Here is an 18,843-nt window from a genome sequence, read left to right as displayed (position 1 = left end):
AAATCGCAGTTTCAAATCTTCCCAAAATTTACTAGTCAAAATAAAAATACAAAGAACATCATGTAAGCAAAAAAGACATCATAGACGCTGAAACTCCATGTAGCCAACTAATTTATTACATCAGATTTAGTACACTTGTTCATCAGAGTACACACACATTGATGTCATCTCACTACAGGTACCCATATGACATGGTGTTCAGGGCATCAATTTAGCACAAGAGAAACATGCACACCCATGGAAGTGTGGCCCAAACCCCAGAGAAATGATTTTGCAAAACACAGCACAGGAATCCCTTGCTTCATATTTGGAAATGAAAAAAATAAAGATCACTACTCTACTAAACCAAGTGGTCGCTTGCAGGTGTTTCGTCGATGACCTTCTATTCCACAGTTCTTGCATTTTCTTGGCTTCCTCGGCTTCTTTGGAGCGTCACCCCTCTCCGGGCATGTCATCCTTTTGTGACCTTCGCGACGACAAATGCTGCAGAACCTGGTGCGCTTTCTTAACCCTTCGTACGGGGCTTTGTCTCTGCTGTTTGTCGGCCTCCCTGCGCCTCTTTGCCTGTTGGGGGCTTCGAGGCCGTGGAGGCCGTTGACACTACTAGAATGCCCAGCACTATGATATTGTCGTGCAACACTCATAGCAGCCGCATTTTCTATATTCCCATTGCTCCTTGCTTCAGCTATTTCGACCAATCTATCCTCAAATGCCAGACCATCCCTACTAGCTGCCAACAGTGCCCCACTCACCAGGAGAGCTTCCAGGCCTGCATGCATATGCTCATAACATGCAGCACTTGCATCGTCCATCCGCACGACTTCCATGGTTTTCAAGTACAGTGTTGCATGCCTACATGTGAATGATAAGTTAACTGAGTTGTCTTTTTTGGTACTGGACCAAAAGCTCCGGCAATATATCCCTTGCGTCTCTTGTCCATCGCTTAACAATGTGATGCTGGGGTATCTCCTCAAGATGCAGGATCTCCATCACCTGTGCAAGCAGACAAAGTTTCAGTATTCATTACACACGTAGTTTCATTTCCGTACCCACAGGAATAACCAAAGCGGCAGTGGCTCACCCTCAACGCGTGGCAGCACAACATCCCAGTGTGCTCGAACTGGCCACATTAATATGTAAATATTGACTTTTCTTCGTTTATGGTAACCTCATACTCAACTCTGCTCCACTTCTCCCTTTTTTCTGCATTGTTGTGAGTGGTCCTGTACTTCCTTAGCCTCTCAACTTCAGTTACACTGTAGGTTGTTCCTTCAACTAGGAGGCACCCAAATTCCTCAAACGTACTCCTAATATATACTTTGCTGGCATGACGTTCTATGGCAAGGTTCGTACGTCTCACAACACCACCCTGTAATTTGCCAAAAGGAGGACATAACCAAATGAAATGAATTATTTTTTTGTTGGTAAGTATTGCAACTGACATGTTCCATTTACAGTACCAGACACATCAACTTTTTGTTTTTCAGAAAGTGAATGCAGCATAAAGAAATTATCATTCTGGACAAAGAAACACTCACAATCATGGTCCTCTTCTCTTCATAGCTCTCGCTGCGTTCGCGGTCGAACTGCAACCGCATGTACTGCCTCACAAAAACATGCATTGGGCTTGCTGGGGGCATATAAGTTTTCAACATCTGGTTTGCGCTTTCACTCCGCTGTGTGCTTATCATTTTTGCACAAAACACACCCATGAAGTAAGGCTTCGCCCATTTTCTCCTAGTTTCATAAAGTTGAGTCATGTATGCGTGACTCCTGATGTTATACTTATCCAGCAGTTTCCCCCAAGCTGCTTCAAACTCTTCTTCAGTCAAACATGTGGTACACAACCTTGTGGAATTCTGCCTGGAAATCGCTCTTCTTCGTGTAAAGCGGACTCAGTGTTTCTTTCGCATTTTTTAGGATATGCCATTTGCACCACCTGTGTACAGTCCCTGGATATGTCTTCCTTATCGCCAATTCCATGGCTCTACATTGGTCTGCAATTAAAATGGCACATCTTACTATTTGTAGTACTAGTAATTATAAACTTTATGCTAGAAATACATTGGGCTATATACATACTAACCTGACTTTATGCTGGAAATACATTGGGCTATAAACAAAAATAAAATTGGGTTGCCTCCCAACAAGCGCTATCGTTTAACGCCCATAGCTAGGCATAAAGGCAAGGATAGATCTAGGTATTGTCATCTTTGGCATGCAATCCATAAGTAGCTCTCATAATAGATTCATAAGGTAATTTAATTTTCTTTCTAGGAAAGTGTTTCATGCCTTTCCTTAACGGAAATTGGAATCTAATATTCCCTTCTTTCATATCAATAATTGCACCAATCGTTCTAAGGAAAGGTCTACCAAGAATAATAGGACATGGAGGATTGCAATATATATCAAGGACAATGAAATCTACGGGCACATAATTCCTATTTGCAACAATAAGAACATCATTCTTCCCATAGGTTTCTTAATGGTGGAATCCGCAAGGTGCAAGTTTAAATAACAATCATCAAATTCACGGAAACCTAACATATCACACGAAGTTTTTGGAATCGTGGAAACACTAGCACCCAAATCACACAAAGCATAGCATTCACGATCTTTAATTTTAATTTTAATAGTAGGTTCCCACTCATCATAATGTTTTCTAGGGATAGAAACTTCCAATTCAAGCTTTTCTTCATAAGATTGCATTAAAGCATCAACGATATGTTTAGTAAAAGCCTTATTTTGACTATAAGCATGTGGAGAATTTAGCATGGATTGCAACAAGGAAATACAATCTATTAAAGAACAATTATCGTAATTAAATTCCTTGAAATCCAAAATAGTGGGTTCATTGCTATGTAAAGTTTTGACCTCTTCAATCCCACTTTTACCAATTTTTGCATCAAGATCTAAAACTCGAATCATTGGGACGCCTTTTAACTAACGTTGACTCATCTCCAGTCACATCATTATCAAGATTCATATTGCAAAACAAAGATTTAATAGGAGACACATCAATCACTTTTAGATCTTCATCCTTATTATCATGAAAACTAGAACAACACGCTTTCACAAAGCAATCTTTTTTAGCACGCATTCTAGCAGTTCTTTCTTTGCACTCATCAATGGAAATTCTCATAGCCTTGAGAGACTCATTGATATCATGCTTAGGTGGAATAGATCTAAGTTTCAAAGAATCAACATCAAGAGAAATTATATCCACGTTCCTAGCAAATTCATCAATCTTAGGCAATTTTTCTTCAAACAAAGCATTGAAATTCTTTTAAGAAATCATAAATTCTTTAACACTAGTCTCAAAATCAGAGGGCATCTTATTAAAATTTCCATAAGAGTTGTTGTAGGAATTACCATAATTATTAGAGGAATTACTAGGATACCGCCTAGGATTAAAGTTTCCTCTATAAGCGTTGTTACCAAAATTGTTCCTACCAACAAAACTCACATCCATAGATTCATTACTATTCTCAATCAAGGTAGACAAAGGCATATCATTAGGATCAGAAGAAACACTCTTATTAGCAAATAATTTCATAAGTTCATCCATCTTTCCACTCAAAACATTAATTTCTTCAATTGCATGCACCTTTTTACTAGTAGATCTTTCAGTGTGCCATTGAGAATAATTAACCATAATATTATCTAGGAGTTTAGTAGCTTCTCCTAAAGTGATTTCCATAAAAGTGCCTCCCGAGGCCGAATCTAAAAGATTTCTAGAAGCAAAATTCAATCCGGCATAATTTTTTGTATAATAATCCATAGATTCAAACCATGTGTAGGGCAATTACGTATCATTAATTTCATTCTCTCCCAAGCTTGTGCAACATGTTCATGATCAAGTTGCTTAAAATTCATAATATCGTTTCTAAGAGAGATGATCTTAGCGGGAGGAAAATACTTAGAGATAAAAGCATCTTTGCACTTATTCCAAGAATCAATATTATTTTTAGGCAAAGACGAAAACCAAGTTTTAGCATGATATCTAAGCGAAAAAGGAAATAGATTCAATTTGACAATATCATTGTCCACATCTTTCTATTTTGCATATCACACAAATCAACAAAGCTATTTAGATGGGTAGCGGCATCTTCACTAGGAAGGCCGGCGAATTGATCTTTCAGGACAAGATTCAGCAAAGCAGCATTAATTTCACAAGATTCAGCATCGGTAAGAGGAGCAATCGGAGTGCTAAGAAAATCATCGTTGTTGGTATTTGCAAAGTCACACAATTTAGTATTATCTTGAGCCATCATGATAAGCAAGCAATCCAACACACGAGCAAACAAGAAGCAAGCGAAAAAGAGGCGAACGGAAAAAGATGGCGAATAAAACGGCAAGGGTGAATTGGGGGAGAGGAAAACGAGAGGCAAATGGCAAATAATGTAATGCGAGGGATAAGAGTTTGTGATGGGTACTTGGTATGTCTTGACTTGTGTGTAGACTCCCCGGCAATGGCGCCATAAATGGCTCGTTGTCGGGAGATCAAATCTTGACTTGACTTGGTGTACACCTCCCCGGCAACGGTGCCAGAAATCCTTCTTGTTACCTCTTGAGCACTGCGTTGGTTTTCCCTTGAAGAGGAAAGGGTGATGCAGCAAAGTAGCGTAAGTATTTCCCTCAGTTTTTGAGAACCAAGGTATCAATCCAGTGGGAGACTACACGCAAGTCGCCTCGTACCTACACAAACAAATAAGAACCTTGCAACCAACGCGATAAAGGGGTTGTCAATCCCTTCACGGCCACTTGGAAAAGTGAGATCTGATAGAGATAATAAGATAAATAGTTTTGGTATTTTTTATGATAAAGATTAAAAGTGAAGATTGCAAAATAAACGGCGACAGAAATAGCTAGTTGACGGAAGATTAATATGATGGAAAATAGACCCAGGGGCCATAGGTTTCACTAGTGGCTTCTCTCAAGATAGCATAAGTATTATGGTGGGTGAACAAATTACTGTCGAGCAGTTTATAGAAAAGTGCATAATTATGAGAATATCTAGGCATGATCATGTATATAGGCATCACGTCCGCAACAAGTAGACCGACTCCTGCCTGCATCTACTACTATTACTCCACACATCGACCGCTATCCAGCATGCATCTAGAGTATTAAGTTCATAAGAACAGAGTAACGCATTAGGCGAGATGACATGATGTAGAGGGATAAAATCAAGCAATATGATATAAACCCCATCTTTTTATCCTCGATGGCAACAATACAATACGTGTTGTTTCCCCTTCTGTCACCGGGATCGAGTAACGCAAGATTGAACCCAAAGCTAAGCACTTCTCCCATTGCAAGAAAGATCAATCTAGTAGGCCAACCCAAACTGATAACTCGAAGAGACTTGCAAAGATAACCAATCATACATAAAAGAATTCAGAGAAGATTCAAATATTGTTCATAGATAATCTTGATCATAAACCCACAATTCATCGGATCTCGACAAACACACCGCAAAAAGAGTTACATCGAATAGATCTCCAAGAAGATCATGGAGAACTTTGTATTGAGATCCAAAGAGAGAGAAGAAGCCATCTAGCTAATAACTATGGATCCAAAGGTCTGTGGTAAACTACTCACACATCATCGGAGAGGCTATGGTGTTGATGTAGAAGCCCTCTGTGATCGATTCCCCCTCCGGCGGAGCGCAGAAAATGCCCCAAGATGGGATCTCACGGGTACAGAAGGTTGCGACGGTGGAAATAGGGTTTCGTGGTGCTCCTCGATGGTTTCGGGGTACATGGGTATATATAGGAGGAAGAAGTAGGTCGCTGGAGCCATGAGGGGCCCATGTGGGTGGGGGCGCGCCTCCCTGCCTCGTGGCCTCCTCATTGATTTCTTGACGTCCACTCCAAGTCCTTTGGATCACGTTTGTTCCAAAAATCACGCTCCCGAAGGTTTCATTCCGTTTGGACTCCGTTTGATATTCCTTTTCTGCGAAACACTGAAATAGGCAAAAAAACAGCAATTTGCACCGGGCCTTGGGTTAGTAGGTTAGTCCCAAAAATAATATAAAAGTGTATAATAAAGCCCATTAAACATCCAAAACAGAATATATAATAGCATGGAGCAATCAAAAATTATAGATACGTTGGAGACGTTTCAGCAGCGCACTGCCAAGGCGAAGCCTGCATTTTGCAAGTTGACTCATTCTTCAGAACTAAACTCACAATCACAATCACCACTGTATTTTTCAACATAAGAAATAAAATTTCAGGGGGCCTATCATGAAATCCATTTTTCCATCTGTGATATCCTCTTGCAAAACCGTAATTACTACTCCCTCCGTTCCATAATGTAGTGCCTATAGATTTTTACAAAAGTCAAACATTACAAATTTTGACCATATTTATAGAGAAAAATAGGTACATCTAGACTACCAAATGCACATCACTGGATACATCATGAGTTATATTTTCAGAATGTACATGTTTGGCATTGTAGATATAGACTGTTTTCTCTATACACTTGGTCAAAGTTAGCAAAGTTTGACTTCCACAAATATCTATAGGCACTACATTGTGGAATGGAGGGAGTACCATGTGTATTAGCTATTTACAAAAATGCAAACTAGAAATATATAATACTATATCATACCATTTTGTTCAGCCAGACGCCTCCGGATTCACCCTGTCAGTCGACTGTGCTGACCTCGTCGGAGAAGCAGCATGTTTCCGGTGAGACCCTACACCGCAGCACCATCTCCATCTCCCCCAACATTCTCAGCCAAAGCAGATCCACCGCCTGAAACTGCACCATCCACATTTCCCCTCCTCCCACCATTCTCCAGCAGGAAATGCAGTGGAACGGGATCCGGCTGCTCAAGGTTGTCAGCGAATTCCTCTCTTATTGGGAACCTGTGCGAGAACCAGTGCACATATCGAGGAAAAATATATGGTTTTTAAGATCGTTGCTTGCGGCAGGGAAATCATACAACGTGAAACCAAAGATCTATTTTGATCCTAACCTGTCAACTGCATCCAGCAGGAACTCCATGCCCGCAGTGTCCATCTGAAGGTTCTCCGGCGACTGCGCACAGGGCGGCGCTGTCGAGCTCGTCTCCCCCGCTGCTCCACTCTCTGTGTATCGTGGGCGGCGGCGAGAGGGTTCCAGAATGAGCGAGACAAAGGGAGACGGGAGAAACCCATTTTTTTACTCGCACGGGTGGTCGGGCGGAGGGGCTGGGTGGTACCTATCGGCCCGACAAAGGGCTCAGTCATCAGCTTCCAAACTAGACCCATTATCTGATCCGAGGCCCAGACAGAAAAGGTGACGTCCTGGTCCACGGCACAGTCCGCGCGCTGCCGCCGTCCGTCTAACGCTCAACTACAGCCCGAGCCGTACGCAACTGTGACGTATCGTATTTCCTTGTATGCTCGATTTACCGCGGCGCGTGACTGGCAGGCCAGCTGGAATTGCTCGCATCCCGAGCCAGATATGGACGAGCAGGATATCGGCCTCAGCTAGTGACACCCGGATAATCAAGCTATATTAAACCTCTGCTAATGGTGCCACGTCACCTCGGTTACCGTTGATAAACTCGAGTTAGTTCAAAAATGATTCAAATTAAAATTTAAAATATAGGCAAACAGTAAAATTTTCAAATATCAAACCTAAAATGTTCGGGTTGTGTCAAATAAATTGTAAGTAATTATGGTGGAGAAACCAAACTTTGATAAAATGTTTAAAGGCTCTAAAACAATTAAAACAGTAGTGAAAACAATTAAACAAATGCCTATTGAATTTATAAAATGCTAAAACTATTTTATTGTGGGTTAAGAATTATTCTCACAGCAGTTTATTGATAAATACAAATTTAGGCACTAGCGGTAATTTTTATAAAACTAAAAATAAAAGAAACTACAAATAAAAGAATAAAAAAATAAAAGACAAAACAAATAAAAGCAAAAGGGGGGCAACACCCCCCCCCTCGCTGGGCTTCGGCCCAGCTGTTCACCGGGCCAACCAGGCTGGCCCAGCCGCCAACTACTAACACCCACCCCCGGCCGAACCCTAAACCGCTACCACCCACACCCCACTCGCTCCCACTCACCCCCCACGTCGCTCTCTCCCCCTCCCCGATCCAGATCTGGATCGGGGGAACAAACCCACGACGCCCATCCCCGTCGCCCTGCACTACCGCCCCCCCCCCCACTCCCTCTCGTTCTCCATCATCGTCGGGCACCCCGCGCCCGATCCCTTGCCGCGTCGGAGCCCCACCTCGCCCGCGCGACAGCGCCCGAGGACGACCCCGCCGTCGCTTCTTGCCACCACCCGGAGCTCCTCCGCCTCGACTCCGTCGACGCACGCGTCCCCGTCCTCCTCCCCGACGGCCTCCCTCGAGCCTCGTCGCCCCCTGGTCTCTACTCGACCGTGAGGACCCCAACCCATCTCTTCTCCCCTCTCCTCCCTATCCCCTGGCCACCGCGCTGCCCACGCCCGCGGGCGCCGTCCGGCTTCCGCGCCCGCGGTCACCCTGACGCCGTGCGCCCATTGGTCGTCCAGTGCGCACATGCATCGCCCCGTCCCCGGCCCCTTCCGCTGGCCACTCCCGATGCCAACGCCCGCTCCTGCCTCGCGCACGCCACCCTACGCGTCCCGGACGCGCCCGGCTCACGCCGCGCACCTGCCCCGCTGCCGTGCTCCGCGGCCCACGTGCCTCTCTCGTTGCTGCCTCACGCCCTCGCCTCCTCTGCACCCGCGCCCCGCTCGCTCCTCGAGCTACTGCAGTGGCGCACGCGCGCTGCCTGCTGCTGCGGCGGCCGCCGCCCCACGGCATGGCCTCGCGCTCACCACCGCTGCTCCCGCCTAGCACCGCCGCTCCCCACGGCCCCTACTCGCCGGCCCGCGCGCGCCCGACGTGGCCTCGTCCGGCCACTGCACTCCGCCCCGCCTCTGCAGTCCCATCGCCGCCCGCCGGCCGGACCCCGCTCCGGCAATGGCCTCGCCATGGCCACTGACCTCCCCTGCTCCGGCGCCCTGCCGGGTCCGCCCCACCTGGGTGTGCGCCCGCTCGGGCAACATCGCCCGCGCGCCCGTAACCGCGTGCCCGCTAAGGCCTCGCCAGGCCAACGACAAGTGGGCCCCTGCCCAGATTGTTTTAGTGAAAAAATTAATTAAACAAATAAATTAATTAATAATAATTAAATTAATTAATTAGTTAGTTAAAGAATTAATTAACTTAATTAATCCTGATTACATTAGCCAAATTAATTAATTAACCTGACTAATCTGTTATTTAAACTAATTAAATTGATTAATTAGTTAACAGAGTATGACAGCGGGACCCACACATCAGTTTGACCAGTCAACACCTCTGTTGACTGCTGACGTCATGATGATGTCAGCATGCACTGTTCTGGATAATGTTGAATTAAATTAATTAATTAAATTCTAAAAATGATTTAAAACTTTAGAAAATCATATAAAATAAACAGTAGGTCAGATGAAAATACTTTCTACATGAAAGTTGCTCAGAACGACGAGACAAATCCGGATACGCAGCCCGTTCGTCCGCCACACACCCCTAGCATATCGAACACCCAACTTTCCCCCTCTGGTACATCTGTCCGAAAACACGAAACACCGGGAATACTTTCCCGGATGATTCCCCCCTTCGCCGCTATCACCTACTACCGCGATTGGGCACACCTAGCATCACGCTTTGTCATGTCATGCATCGTCATGCATTTTTTTGCATTGTGTTTATTGTTTCTTCCCCCTCTTCTCTCGCTAGACTCCGAGACCGACGCAGCTGCTACCCTGTACGACTATGGTGTTGACGACCCCTCCTTCTCGGCTGAGCTTCCAGGCAAGCCCCCACCCCTTGATCACCAGATATCGCCTATTCTACTCTCTACTGCTTGCATTAGAGTAGTGTAGCATGTTACTGTTTTCCCTTAATCCTATCCTGATGCATAGCCTGTCCTTGCTACTACTGTTGTTACCTTTACCTGCAATCCTACATGCTTAGTATAGGATGCTAGTATTCCATCTGTGGCCCTACATTCTTGTCCGTATGCCTTGCTATACTATCGGGCCGTGATCACTCGGGAGGTGATTACGGGTATATACTTATATACTTTACATGATACCTGTGGTGACTAAAGTCGGGTCGGCTCGTAGGAGTACCCGCAAGTGATTCACGGATTGCGACCGAAAGGACGTTTGTCCCGACGGCCCTCTGAGTGAACCTTTGTGGCGGAGCAGCAGGGCAGGTTGAGACCACCTAGGTGAGAGGTGGGCCTGGCCCTGGTCAGTGTTCGCCATTACTTTAATAACACGCTTAACGAGATCTTGGTATTTGATCTGAGTTGGGTCGTTGACCTTATACGCACTAACCGCCACGTGGGACAAGATATGGGCAACCGGCGTCGTGGTATCAGCCGAAGCTCTTCTTGACGTCAGCGACTGAGCGGCGCGCGCCGGATTGGACTGGAACGCCTACTCTTGTATAAGGGAGGCTAGGTCTGCTTCCGGCCGCGTATGCAACGTGCAGGTTTGCAATGGGCGATGGGCCCAGACCCCTACGCGCATAGGATTTAGACCGGCGTGCTGACCTCTCTGTTGAGCCTAGGTGGGGCTACGACGTGTTGATCTCCCGAGGCCGGACATGACCCAGGAAAGTGTGCCCGACCAAAGGGATGGAGCGTGTCGGGTAATGTGGTGCACCCCTGCAGGGAAGTTTATCTATTCGAATAGCCGTGATCTTCGGTAACAGGACGACTTGGAGTTGTACCTTGACCTTATGACAACTAGAACCAGATACTTAATAAAACACACCCTTCCAAGTGCCAAATACAACCCGGTGATCGCTCTCTCACAGGTCGACGAGGAGAGGATCGTCGGGTAGGATTATGTTATGCGATGCTACTTGGTGAACTTACCATCTGCTCTCTTCTACATGCTGCAAGATGGAGGTGGCCAGAAGCGTAGTCTTCGACAGGATTAGCTATCCCCCTCTTATTCTGGCATTCTGCAGTTCAGTCCACCGATATGGCCCTTTACACATATAGCCATGCATATGTAGTGTAGCTCCTTGCTTGCGAGTACTTTGGATGAGTACTCACGGTTGCTTTCTCCCTCTTTTCCCCCTTTCCCTTCTACCTGGTTGTCGCAACCACAGGCTGGAGCCCAGGAGTCAGACACCACCGTCGACGACAACTCCTACTAAACCGGAGGTGCCTACTACTACGTTCAGACCGCTGACGACGACCAGGAGTAGTTTAGGAGGATCCCAGGCAGGAGGCCTGCGCCTCTTTCGATATGTATCCCAGTTTGTGCTAGCCTTCTTAAGGCAAACCTATTTACTTATGTCTGTACTCAGATATTGTTGCTTCCGCTGACTCGTCTATGATCGACCACTTGTATTTGAGCCCTCGAGGCCCCTGGCTTGTATTATGATGCTTGTATGACTTATTTTATTTTTACAGTTGTGTTGTGATATCTTCCCGTGAGTCCCTGATCTTGATCGTACACGTTTGCGTGTATGATTAGTGTACGATTGAATCGGGGGCGTCACAAGTTGGTATCAGAGCTGACTGCCTGTAGGAATCCCCTTCCACACTCCTTGGCCAAAGTCGAGTCTAGACTTTACAAAACTTTTACTAACATGGCTGTGCGGCCCATGGGCCCACGTCGCCATTGGGTGGTATTAGAATCTTTTATTCCTCGTCTATACTCTGGGGCTCTGATCTCTCTTCTATTCGGGTTTAATGAATTCACTAAAAGTCTAACTTTAGGTTCTCGAAAATACTTTCTCCCGGAGAGCCTCTTTAGTCCAGATGATCGCCGGCTGCACCAGAAGATTTCGAAGATACTCTCTGATATTCTCTCGAGACCTTGTGCCCGTTGCTTTGCAATTCCCTACCACCGAAATATCCCTATGGGTAAATGCTTACACCTGCCGTTCTTGCTTTTATTCCTAGTCGATCTTGTTATTACAAGATACCCCAGGAGTACTTTGTGCCATTGTCTTGTAGTTCCTTACCGCAGAAATACCCCTACGGATAATTCCTCGCACTTATCGAGCATCTGGTCTTTCCCAGTTGTTCATGTGTTTCGCAAAAGTCTTCGAAATACCATTCGGTCTTCCAAAAATCCCGAGTAGCCTATTGCTCTTGAAATTCTTGCTTGCTTGCATTATGGTTAATCCCATAAGTCTCGTAATCTTATTGGCATCCCTTGTCATTATCATTTTGATTCCATTGAGTCAATATGTTGCGAATGTTCGCGATCCTCAATCAGATCCAAGAATTCATCCTTCCAGCTCAGATGTCATTTTAAACATGAGCTGGATCTCGACCAATCAACTTGCCATCGATTGTACCCCTAAGCCTACTCAACTTATCCATCCTTAATCAGAGCATTTGCTTCTGATCCCTTGACATGGAATTCATAATTCCTGTGCAATTGAGCTTTGGATCAGTCAGTTGTTTCTATAATCTGATCTCCTTGCATCCCTTCTTCCTTTGGTTGAGTACCGATGCTCACATCAGATCCCTTGAGGACCATTGGATTCTTTTGTTGGATTCTATCCGGCGACGTCCATCATATTCAATCACTTTGGAAGTTCTTTCCCTAATACAAAATGCCATTGGTAAATCCTATTCCCGGATTTGGCCAAACTATGCTCTGCTTCCGAGCTGGTGATAATTACTCCCGAAGCTTCTGGTATAGGTTTCTAAGAAGCCCCGATGGGTTGAGCCTGTGCATTCCTTAATCTGTGTGAACTCGAAAATTTACCAAGGTTCATACTCCTCTGGTAATTCACTAGGTAGATCTTCGCACTCAAATTATTTTTTTGTAGAGCAGTAAATGAAAGGTTATGCATTGAAGAAGTGGGAGTCGACCTTGAACTTTGTGTTGATGCCCATGGACACGATGTAGATCTTACCATTAAAGCTTCTCTTAAAGTAAAGTATTCCCTTGGTATAAGTTCATCTTTTATCTGGGATCTGGCCTTTTGCAATCGTGGTTCCGACCATGTTCTCCTTTAAATACCATTTCACGTGCAAGTTTAAGCACTTGTCTTCTGCAGAGCAATACCCCAGTCCAACCTCTATTTTGATCTGTCGTCGAGTATTACCCCCTGTATCTCAAGATTATCACGGAACTGCATAACCTCTTATGAGTTCTTCATCAAGTACTACATCCTCACTGATTCCAATTTTTCACGGGCTCCGAGTTTTTAAAAACACTCAAAGACACCGATAACTGAACCGAGTCCACATTACGGTGCAACAACTCTTACTAATCTTCTTTACATACGAGTTTGTTCTCGATCATGTCATTCCTAGCCTGCTCGGCTATATCTATTCGTGTTGATTTTAACTGTGCTACCTGGTCCTTCTTCCGGAGCACAACTTTCGACCGCGAGCTAAGCTTACGTCGATCTTCCTCGTAATACCATTTCACCTTGAGCAGCAAGCTTGATTTAGAATTTGTGTCATACCCGTGGTTCCAATAACCTTTCGCTTCATCATTCCTTTGACTTGATGTCATCGCCGATCGATTACATCTTCATGAAATCTCTCGACAAATGTGTTGTGATCAGCATCAGTATTCTGAACTCTTCTAGGATATCAATTGAATTCATGATGAGAAAGACCATACTTGCCCTCGATGATTAGTGTTATCATTGATCACTATACTGCCTTCCCTCCAACACAAACTTGTTCGTGTTTTGTGTTATACCTTGAGTTCCTTGCTATCCAACAATTGTTCTTCTTTACCTTGGAGTATTACCATCTTATTTGTCAAGAATATCGTGGGAATTTCACCACCTCTTAAGAAATTCTTGTTGCGTGGATGCTTCTCGCCATCACCATTCCTTTCTTGGCCCCCGTGTTGAGTGACCTCTATTGTGAGAATTTAATATCTCTAGCAACCCTATTGTTTCGAAGTGAATGGCCGATAGTTTCGTTATCGAATCACCATTCTAACTTTGATCGTCCTACTTGGTCTATATTTCCAGGTGTATTTTCGTTCAATATTTAATTGTGGATGTTCTCATCGAACCAACCTCATTATATACTTCGGTGTGTCCGATGGTATCACCTCGTTCACTTAATTGTGGAAATTCATCTTTTTGGAAACCTCGATGAATTGCAACTGAGTCCATCAGCTACCCCCTCATCCTCTCCTTGGTTTAAATGATGAAATCTTGTTTCGGAACTCGCTTCCATAGTACATTTCCCGAGAATCTTACAATGTCGTCTCGTCAATTTGTTTTGCACCTTTTCTTCTCAGGCATCCTGAGTCTGAGGTATCCTAACACTGATCAGATCTGAAACTCGGTCAGATATGATGGTTGGAACATATTTCCAAGATTTATACCATTTGTCTTTATATGACCCGGTAAGGTGATGTCATGCCTAGCACACCTGGCCGGAGGACCTATTATTATAGTTTCCGTTTTGGCAAGGTTAGCCATTCTTCCATGAGGAAATTGTAAGACTTATTCTGTAAATTGTTCCTAATGGATCCTTAGAGTATCCAAAGTCTGATCTTTACCCAGTGACCATGTCAATGCTATCTCGAAGCATGTCTGTGATACTCCGATTTTCAACAAGAACATTTGAAGCCCATTGCTAAATGTTTCTTGCTCAATTATCCAAACACCGTTGTATGGGTAATTTCATGAAATTTCTCTCCCCTTACCTAAAGGGTTTTCTTCTTTATATCCCGTCATGGATATTTCTTCTCTGCTTGTCCTTGAGAAGGATATACCCCCGAAATATGTGTTTTAACACATTTTCCTTTCCATTGTTCTGTTTAACCTGATGATCACATTTTCCTTTCCATTGGTTTGTTCGACCTTTCTTGTGATCTATATAAACTAAGCAGTAATAATTCACTGCTTATGTAAACACCTCGTTGTACAATTTTGTCAGCAAGACCATGTTACTATTGTTGATGACATTCCAGTGACCACCGATGGATGAGAACTTTGCCTATTTGGTCCGCCTCGTTCAACGAGCAGGAAAATGGTTCTCTTCGTCCCTCGCCCTTGGTACCGATGTTGTTGCCGACATAACTAATAGGCTATCCCTTGACATGCCTTGCTTACATGATCGTGCAAGACTTCACCGTCCTTCCTACTTTTAACACACATGGTGGGCCCATAACCAACAGTTCCACTGGATCAAAACCTGACTCTCCTGTGCAACCTATTTCTAAAGTTATTCCTCACGCTTGGCTTCGTATGTAATTCACGAGCCACCTTTCCGTGTGATCATCAATTCTGGTATTAAACACAATACCTATACCCGTTGCCTTGTTTCAAGCAACGACGATTGTCTATCCGCTTCAAACTTCTTATGGTACCTTCTTACTTTGCTCTCGGTGTGTTTTATTTGTTCAACTCGAGAGATACTCTTATGATCATTCTTGGGATACCCCCCCCCCAGATGATTTTCCCTTATAACATTCAATTGTTGTAAAGCTGCCCCTTACCTATTCGTAAGTACGATGGAGTTCCCGAAGAAAGGACGACAACTTCATCATGATGACCTGAAACAGCGAAATGAAGACATTAATGTAATGGATCAACGTCTTCGAGAAGAACAACCAAGACCAAGAACACTCCCTAGAATTTCGTAACCCGAACCTTCCCCTTTACTTCCCTCTTAAATCTCGGGACGAGATTTCTTGTAGTGGAGGAGAATTGTGATGCCCGGATAATCAAGATACAGTAAACCTCTACTAACGGTGCCATGTCACCTCGGTTACCGTTGAGAAACTCGAGTTAGTTCAAAAATGATTCAAATTAAAATTTAAAATATAGGCAAATAGTAAAATTTTCAAATATCAAAACTAAAATGTTCAGGTTGTGTCAAATAAATCGTAAGTAGTTATGGTGGAGAAACCAAACTTTGATAAAATGTTTAAAGGCTCTAAAACAATTAAAACAGTAGTGAAAACAATTAAACAAATGCCTATTGAATTTATAAAATGCTAAAACTATTGTATTGTGGGTTAAGAATTAATCTCACAGTAGTTTGTTGATAAATACAAATTTAGGCACTAGTGGTAATTTTTATAAAACTAAAAATAAAAGAAACTACAAATAAAAAAGAAAATAAGAAAAAGAAAAGACAAAACAAATAAAAGCAAAAGGGGGGCAACACCCCCCCCCCCCATCGCTGGGCTTCGGCCCAGCTGTTCACCGGGCCAACCAGGCTGGCCCAGCCGCCCAATACTAACCCCCACCCCCAGCCGAACCATAAACCGCTACCACCCACACCCCAATCGCTCCCACTCACCCCCACGTCGCTCTCTCCCCCTCCCCGATCCAGATCTAGATCGGGGGAACGAACCCACGACGCCCATCCCCGTCGCCCCGCACGACCCCCCCCACTCCCTCTCGTTCTCCATCGTCGCCGAGCACCCCGCGCCCGATCCCTTGCCGCGCCGGAGCCCCACCTCGCCCGCGCGACAGCGCCCGAGGACGACCCCGCCGTCACTTCTCGCCGCCACCCGGAGCTCCTCCACCTCGATTCCGTCGACGCACGCGTCCCCGTCCTCCTCCCCGACGGCCTCCCTCGAGCCTCATCGCCCCCTGGTGTCTACTCGACCGTGAGGACCCCAACCCCTCTCTTCTCCCCTCTCCTCCCTACCCCCTGGCCACCACGCTGCCCACGCCCGCGGGCGCCATCCGGCTTCCGCGCCCGCGGTCACCCTGACGCCGCGCGCCCATTGGCCGTCCAGCGCACACACGCATCTCCCCGTCGCCGGCCCCTTCCGCTGGCCACTCCCGATGCCAACGCCCGCTCCTACCTCGCGCACGCCACCCTACGCGTCCCGGACGCGCCCCGCTGATGCCGCGCACCTGCCCCGCTGCCGTGCTCCGCGGCCCCCGTGCCTCTCTCGTTGCTGCCTCGCGCCCTCGCCTCCTCTGCACCCGCGCCCCGCTCGCTCCTCGAGCTACTGCTGTCCCGCATGCGCACTGCCTGCTGCTGCGGCCGCCGCCGCCCCACGACGTGGCCTCGCGCTCACCACCGCTGCTCCCGCCTAGCACCGCCGCTCCCCACGGCCCCTACTCGCCGGCCCGCGTGCGCCCGACGTGGCCGCGTCCGGCCACTGCACTCCGCCCCGCCTCTGCAGTCCCATCGCCGAGCGCCGGCCGGACCCCGCTCCGGCAATGGCCTCGTCGTGGCCACTGACCTCCCCTGCTCCGGCGCCCTACCGGATCCGCCGCACCTGGGCGTGCGCCCGCTCGGGCAACATCGCCCGCGCGCCCGTAACAACGTGCCCGCTAAGGCCTCGCCAGGCCAATGACAAGTGGGCCCCTGCCCATAACGTTTTAGTTAAAAAAATTAATTAAATAAATAAATTAGTTAAAGAATTAATTAACTTAATTAATACTGATTACATTAGCCAAATTAATTAATTAACCTGACTAATCTGTTATTTAAACTAATTAAATTGATTAATTAGTTAACAGAGTATGACAGCGGGACCCACATATCAGTTTGACCAGTCAACACCTTTGTTCACTGCTGACATCATGATGACGTCAGCCTGCACTGTTCTGGATAATGTTGAATTAAATAAATTAAATAAATTCTAAAAATGATTTAAAACTTTAGAAAATCATATAAAATAGACCGTAGCTCAGATGAAAATACTTTCTACATGAAAGTTGCTCAGAACGACGAGACGAATCCAGATACGCAGCTCGTTCGTCCGCCACACACCCTGAGCATATCGAACACGCAACTTTCCCCCTTCGGTACATCTGTCCGAAAACGCGAAACACCGAGAATACTTTCCCAGATGTTTCCCCCCTTCGCCGGTATCACCTACTACCGCGATTGGACACACCTAGCATCACGCTTTGTCATGTCATGCATCATCATGCATTTGTTTGCATTGTATTTATTGTTTCTTCCCGCTCTTCTCTCGCTAGACTCCGAGACCGACGCCGCTTCTACCCAGTACGACTATGGTGTTGACGACCCCTCCTTCTTGGCTGAGCTTCCTGGCAAGCACCCCCCCCCGATCACCAGATATCGCCTATTCTACTATCTACTGCTTGCATTAGAGTAGTGTAGCATGTTACTGTTTTCAGTTAATCCTATCCTGATGCATAGCCTGTCCTTGCTACTACTGTTGTTACCTTTACCTGCAATCCTACATGCTTAGTATAGGATCCTAGTATTCCATCTATGGCCCTACATTCTTGTCCGTCTGCCTTGCTATACTATCGGGACGTGATCACTCGGGAGGTGATCACGGGTATATACTTATATACTTTACATGATACATGTGGTGACTAAAGTCGGGTCGGCTCGTAGGAGTACCCGCGAGTGATTCACGGATTGGGACCGAAAGGACGTTTGTCCCGACGGTGTGACGCCCGGATAATTAAGCTACAGTGATCGCTCGCTAAGGATGCCATGTCACCTCGGTTACTGTGGATAAACTCGTGTCAGTTCGAAACCCAGTTCAAATTTCAAATTTAAAACAAAGGCAAACAAATAAAAGTTTTCAAATATTAAAACCAAATTGTTCTAGTAGTAACAAATAATGCATAAGTAGTAATGGTGGAGAAACCAACATCTTTAAAAGTGTTTGAATGTTCTAAAATAAATAAACCTGTAGCAAAAGAATTAATTGAATGCTTTTTATAGTTATTAAAATGTTAAACTATTTTAATTGGAGGTTTAAACTTTTTGTAGTAGAGGTATAATTAGTGCTACTAATTTAGGTACAAACTTTATGATTTATAAAACTAAAATAAAATAAAACAAAAAAGGGTAATAATAAATAAAAGGTAAAAAACAAAACAAACAGAAAAAGAAAAGAAACCCCCCT

At 45.4% G+C, this 18,843-nt stretch overlaps 1 protein-coding gene across 1 annotated transcript; it reads right to left on the bottom strand.

Annotated features, from left to right (window-relative positions):
* Window positions 1-332: 332 nt before the first annotated feature.
* On the bottom strand, window positions 333-1,622 carry LOC141026925 (uncharacterized). Its single transcript, XM_073503809.1, has 4 exons — window positions 1,539-1,622; window positions 1,169-1,369; window positions 896-993; window positions 333-852 (listed from the first exon to the last, which is right to left on the bottom strand). Exons 1-4 carry the CDS (start codon window positions 1,620-1,622, stop codon window positions 333-335), a joined length of 903 nt encoding a protein of 300 aa, XP_073359910.1.
* Window positions 1,623-18,843: the final 17,221 nt, after the last annotated feature.

This window comes from Aegilops tauschii, chromosome 7 (genome assembly GCF_002575655.3).
Source record: "Aegilops tauschii subsp. strangulata cultivar AL8/78 chromosome 7, Aet v6.0, whole genome shotgun sequence".
Taxonomy (NCBI): domain Eukaryota; kingdom Viridiplantae; phylum Streptophyta; class Magnoliopsida; order Poales; family Poaceae; genus Aegilops; species Aegilops tauschii.
The sequence above is the reverse complement of the archived record's forward strand: the minus strand, read 5'-3'. Positions and strand labels throughout refer to the sequence as shown.

Bases quoted from the DNA above. Each gene is read 5' to 3' on its own strand.
- LOC141026925 (XM_073503809.1), bottom strand. From the start codon at position 1,622: ATGCATGTTTTTGTGAGGCAGTACATGCGGTTGCAGTTCGACCGCGAA. The intron at 994-1,168 runs GTTACCATAAAC...CTGCTTGCACAG, and splicing joins GGAGCAGAGTTGAGTATGAG to GTGATGGAGATCCTGCATCT. The intron at 853-895 runs GTACCAAAAAAG...ATTCACATGTAG, and splicing joins TTGCCGGAGCTTTTGGTCCA to GCATGCAACACTGTACTTGA.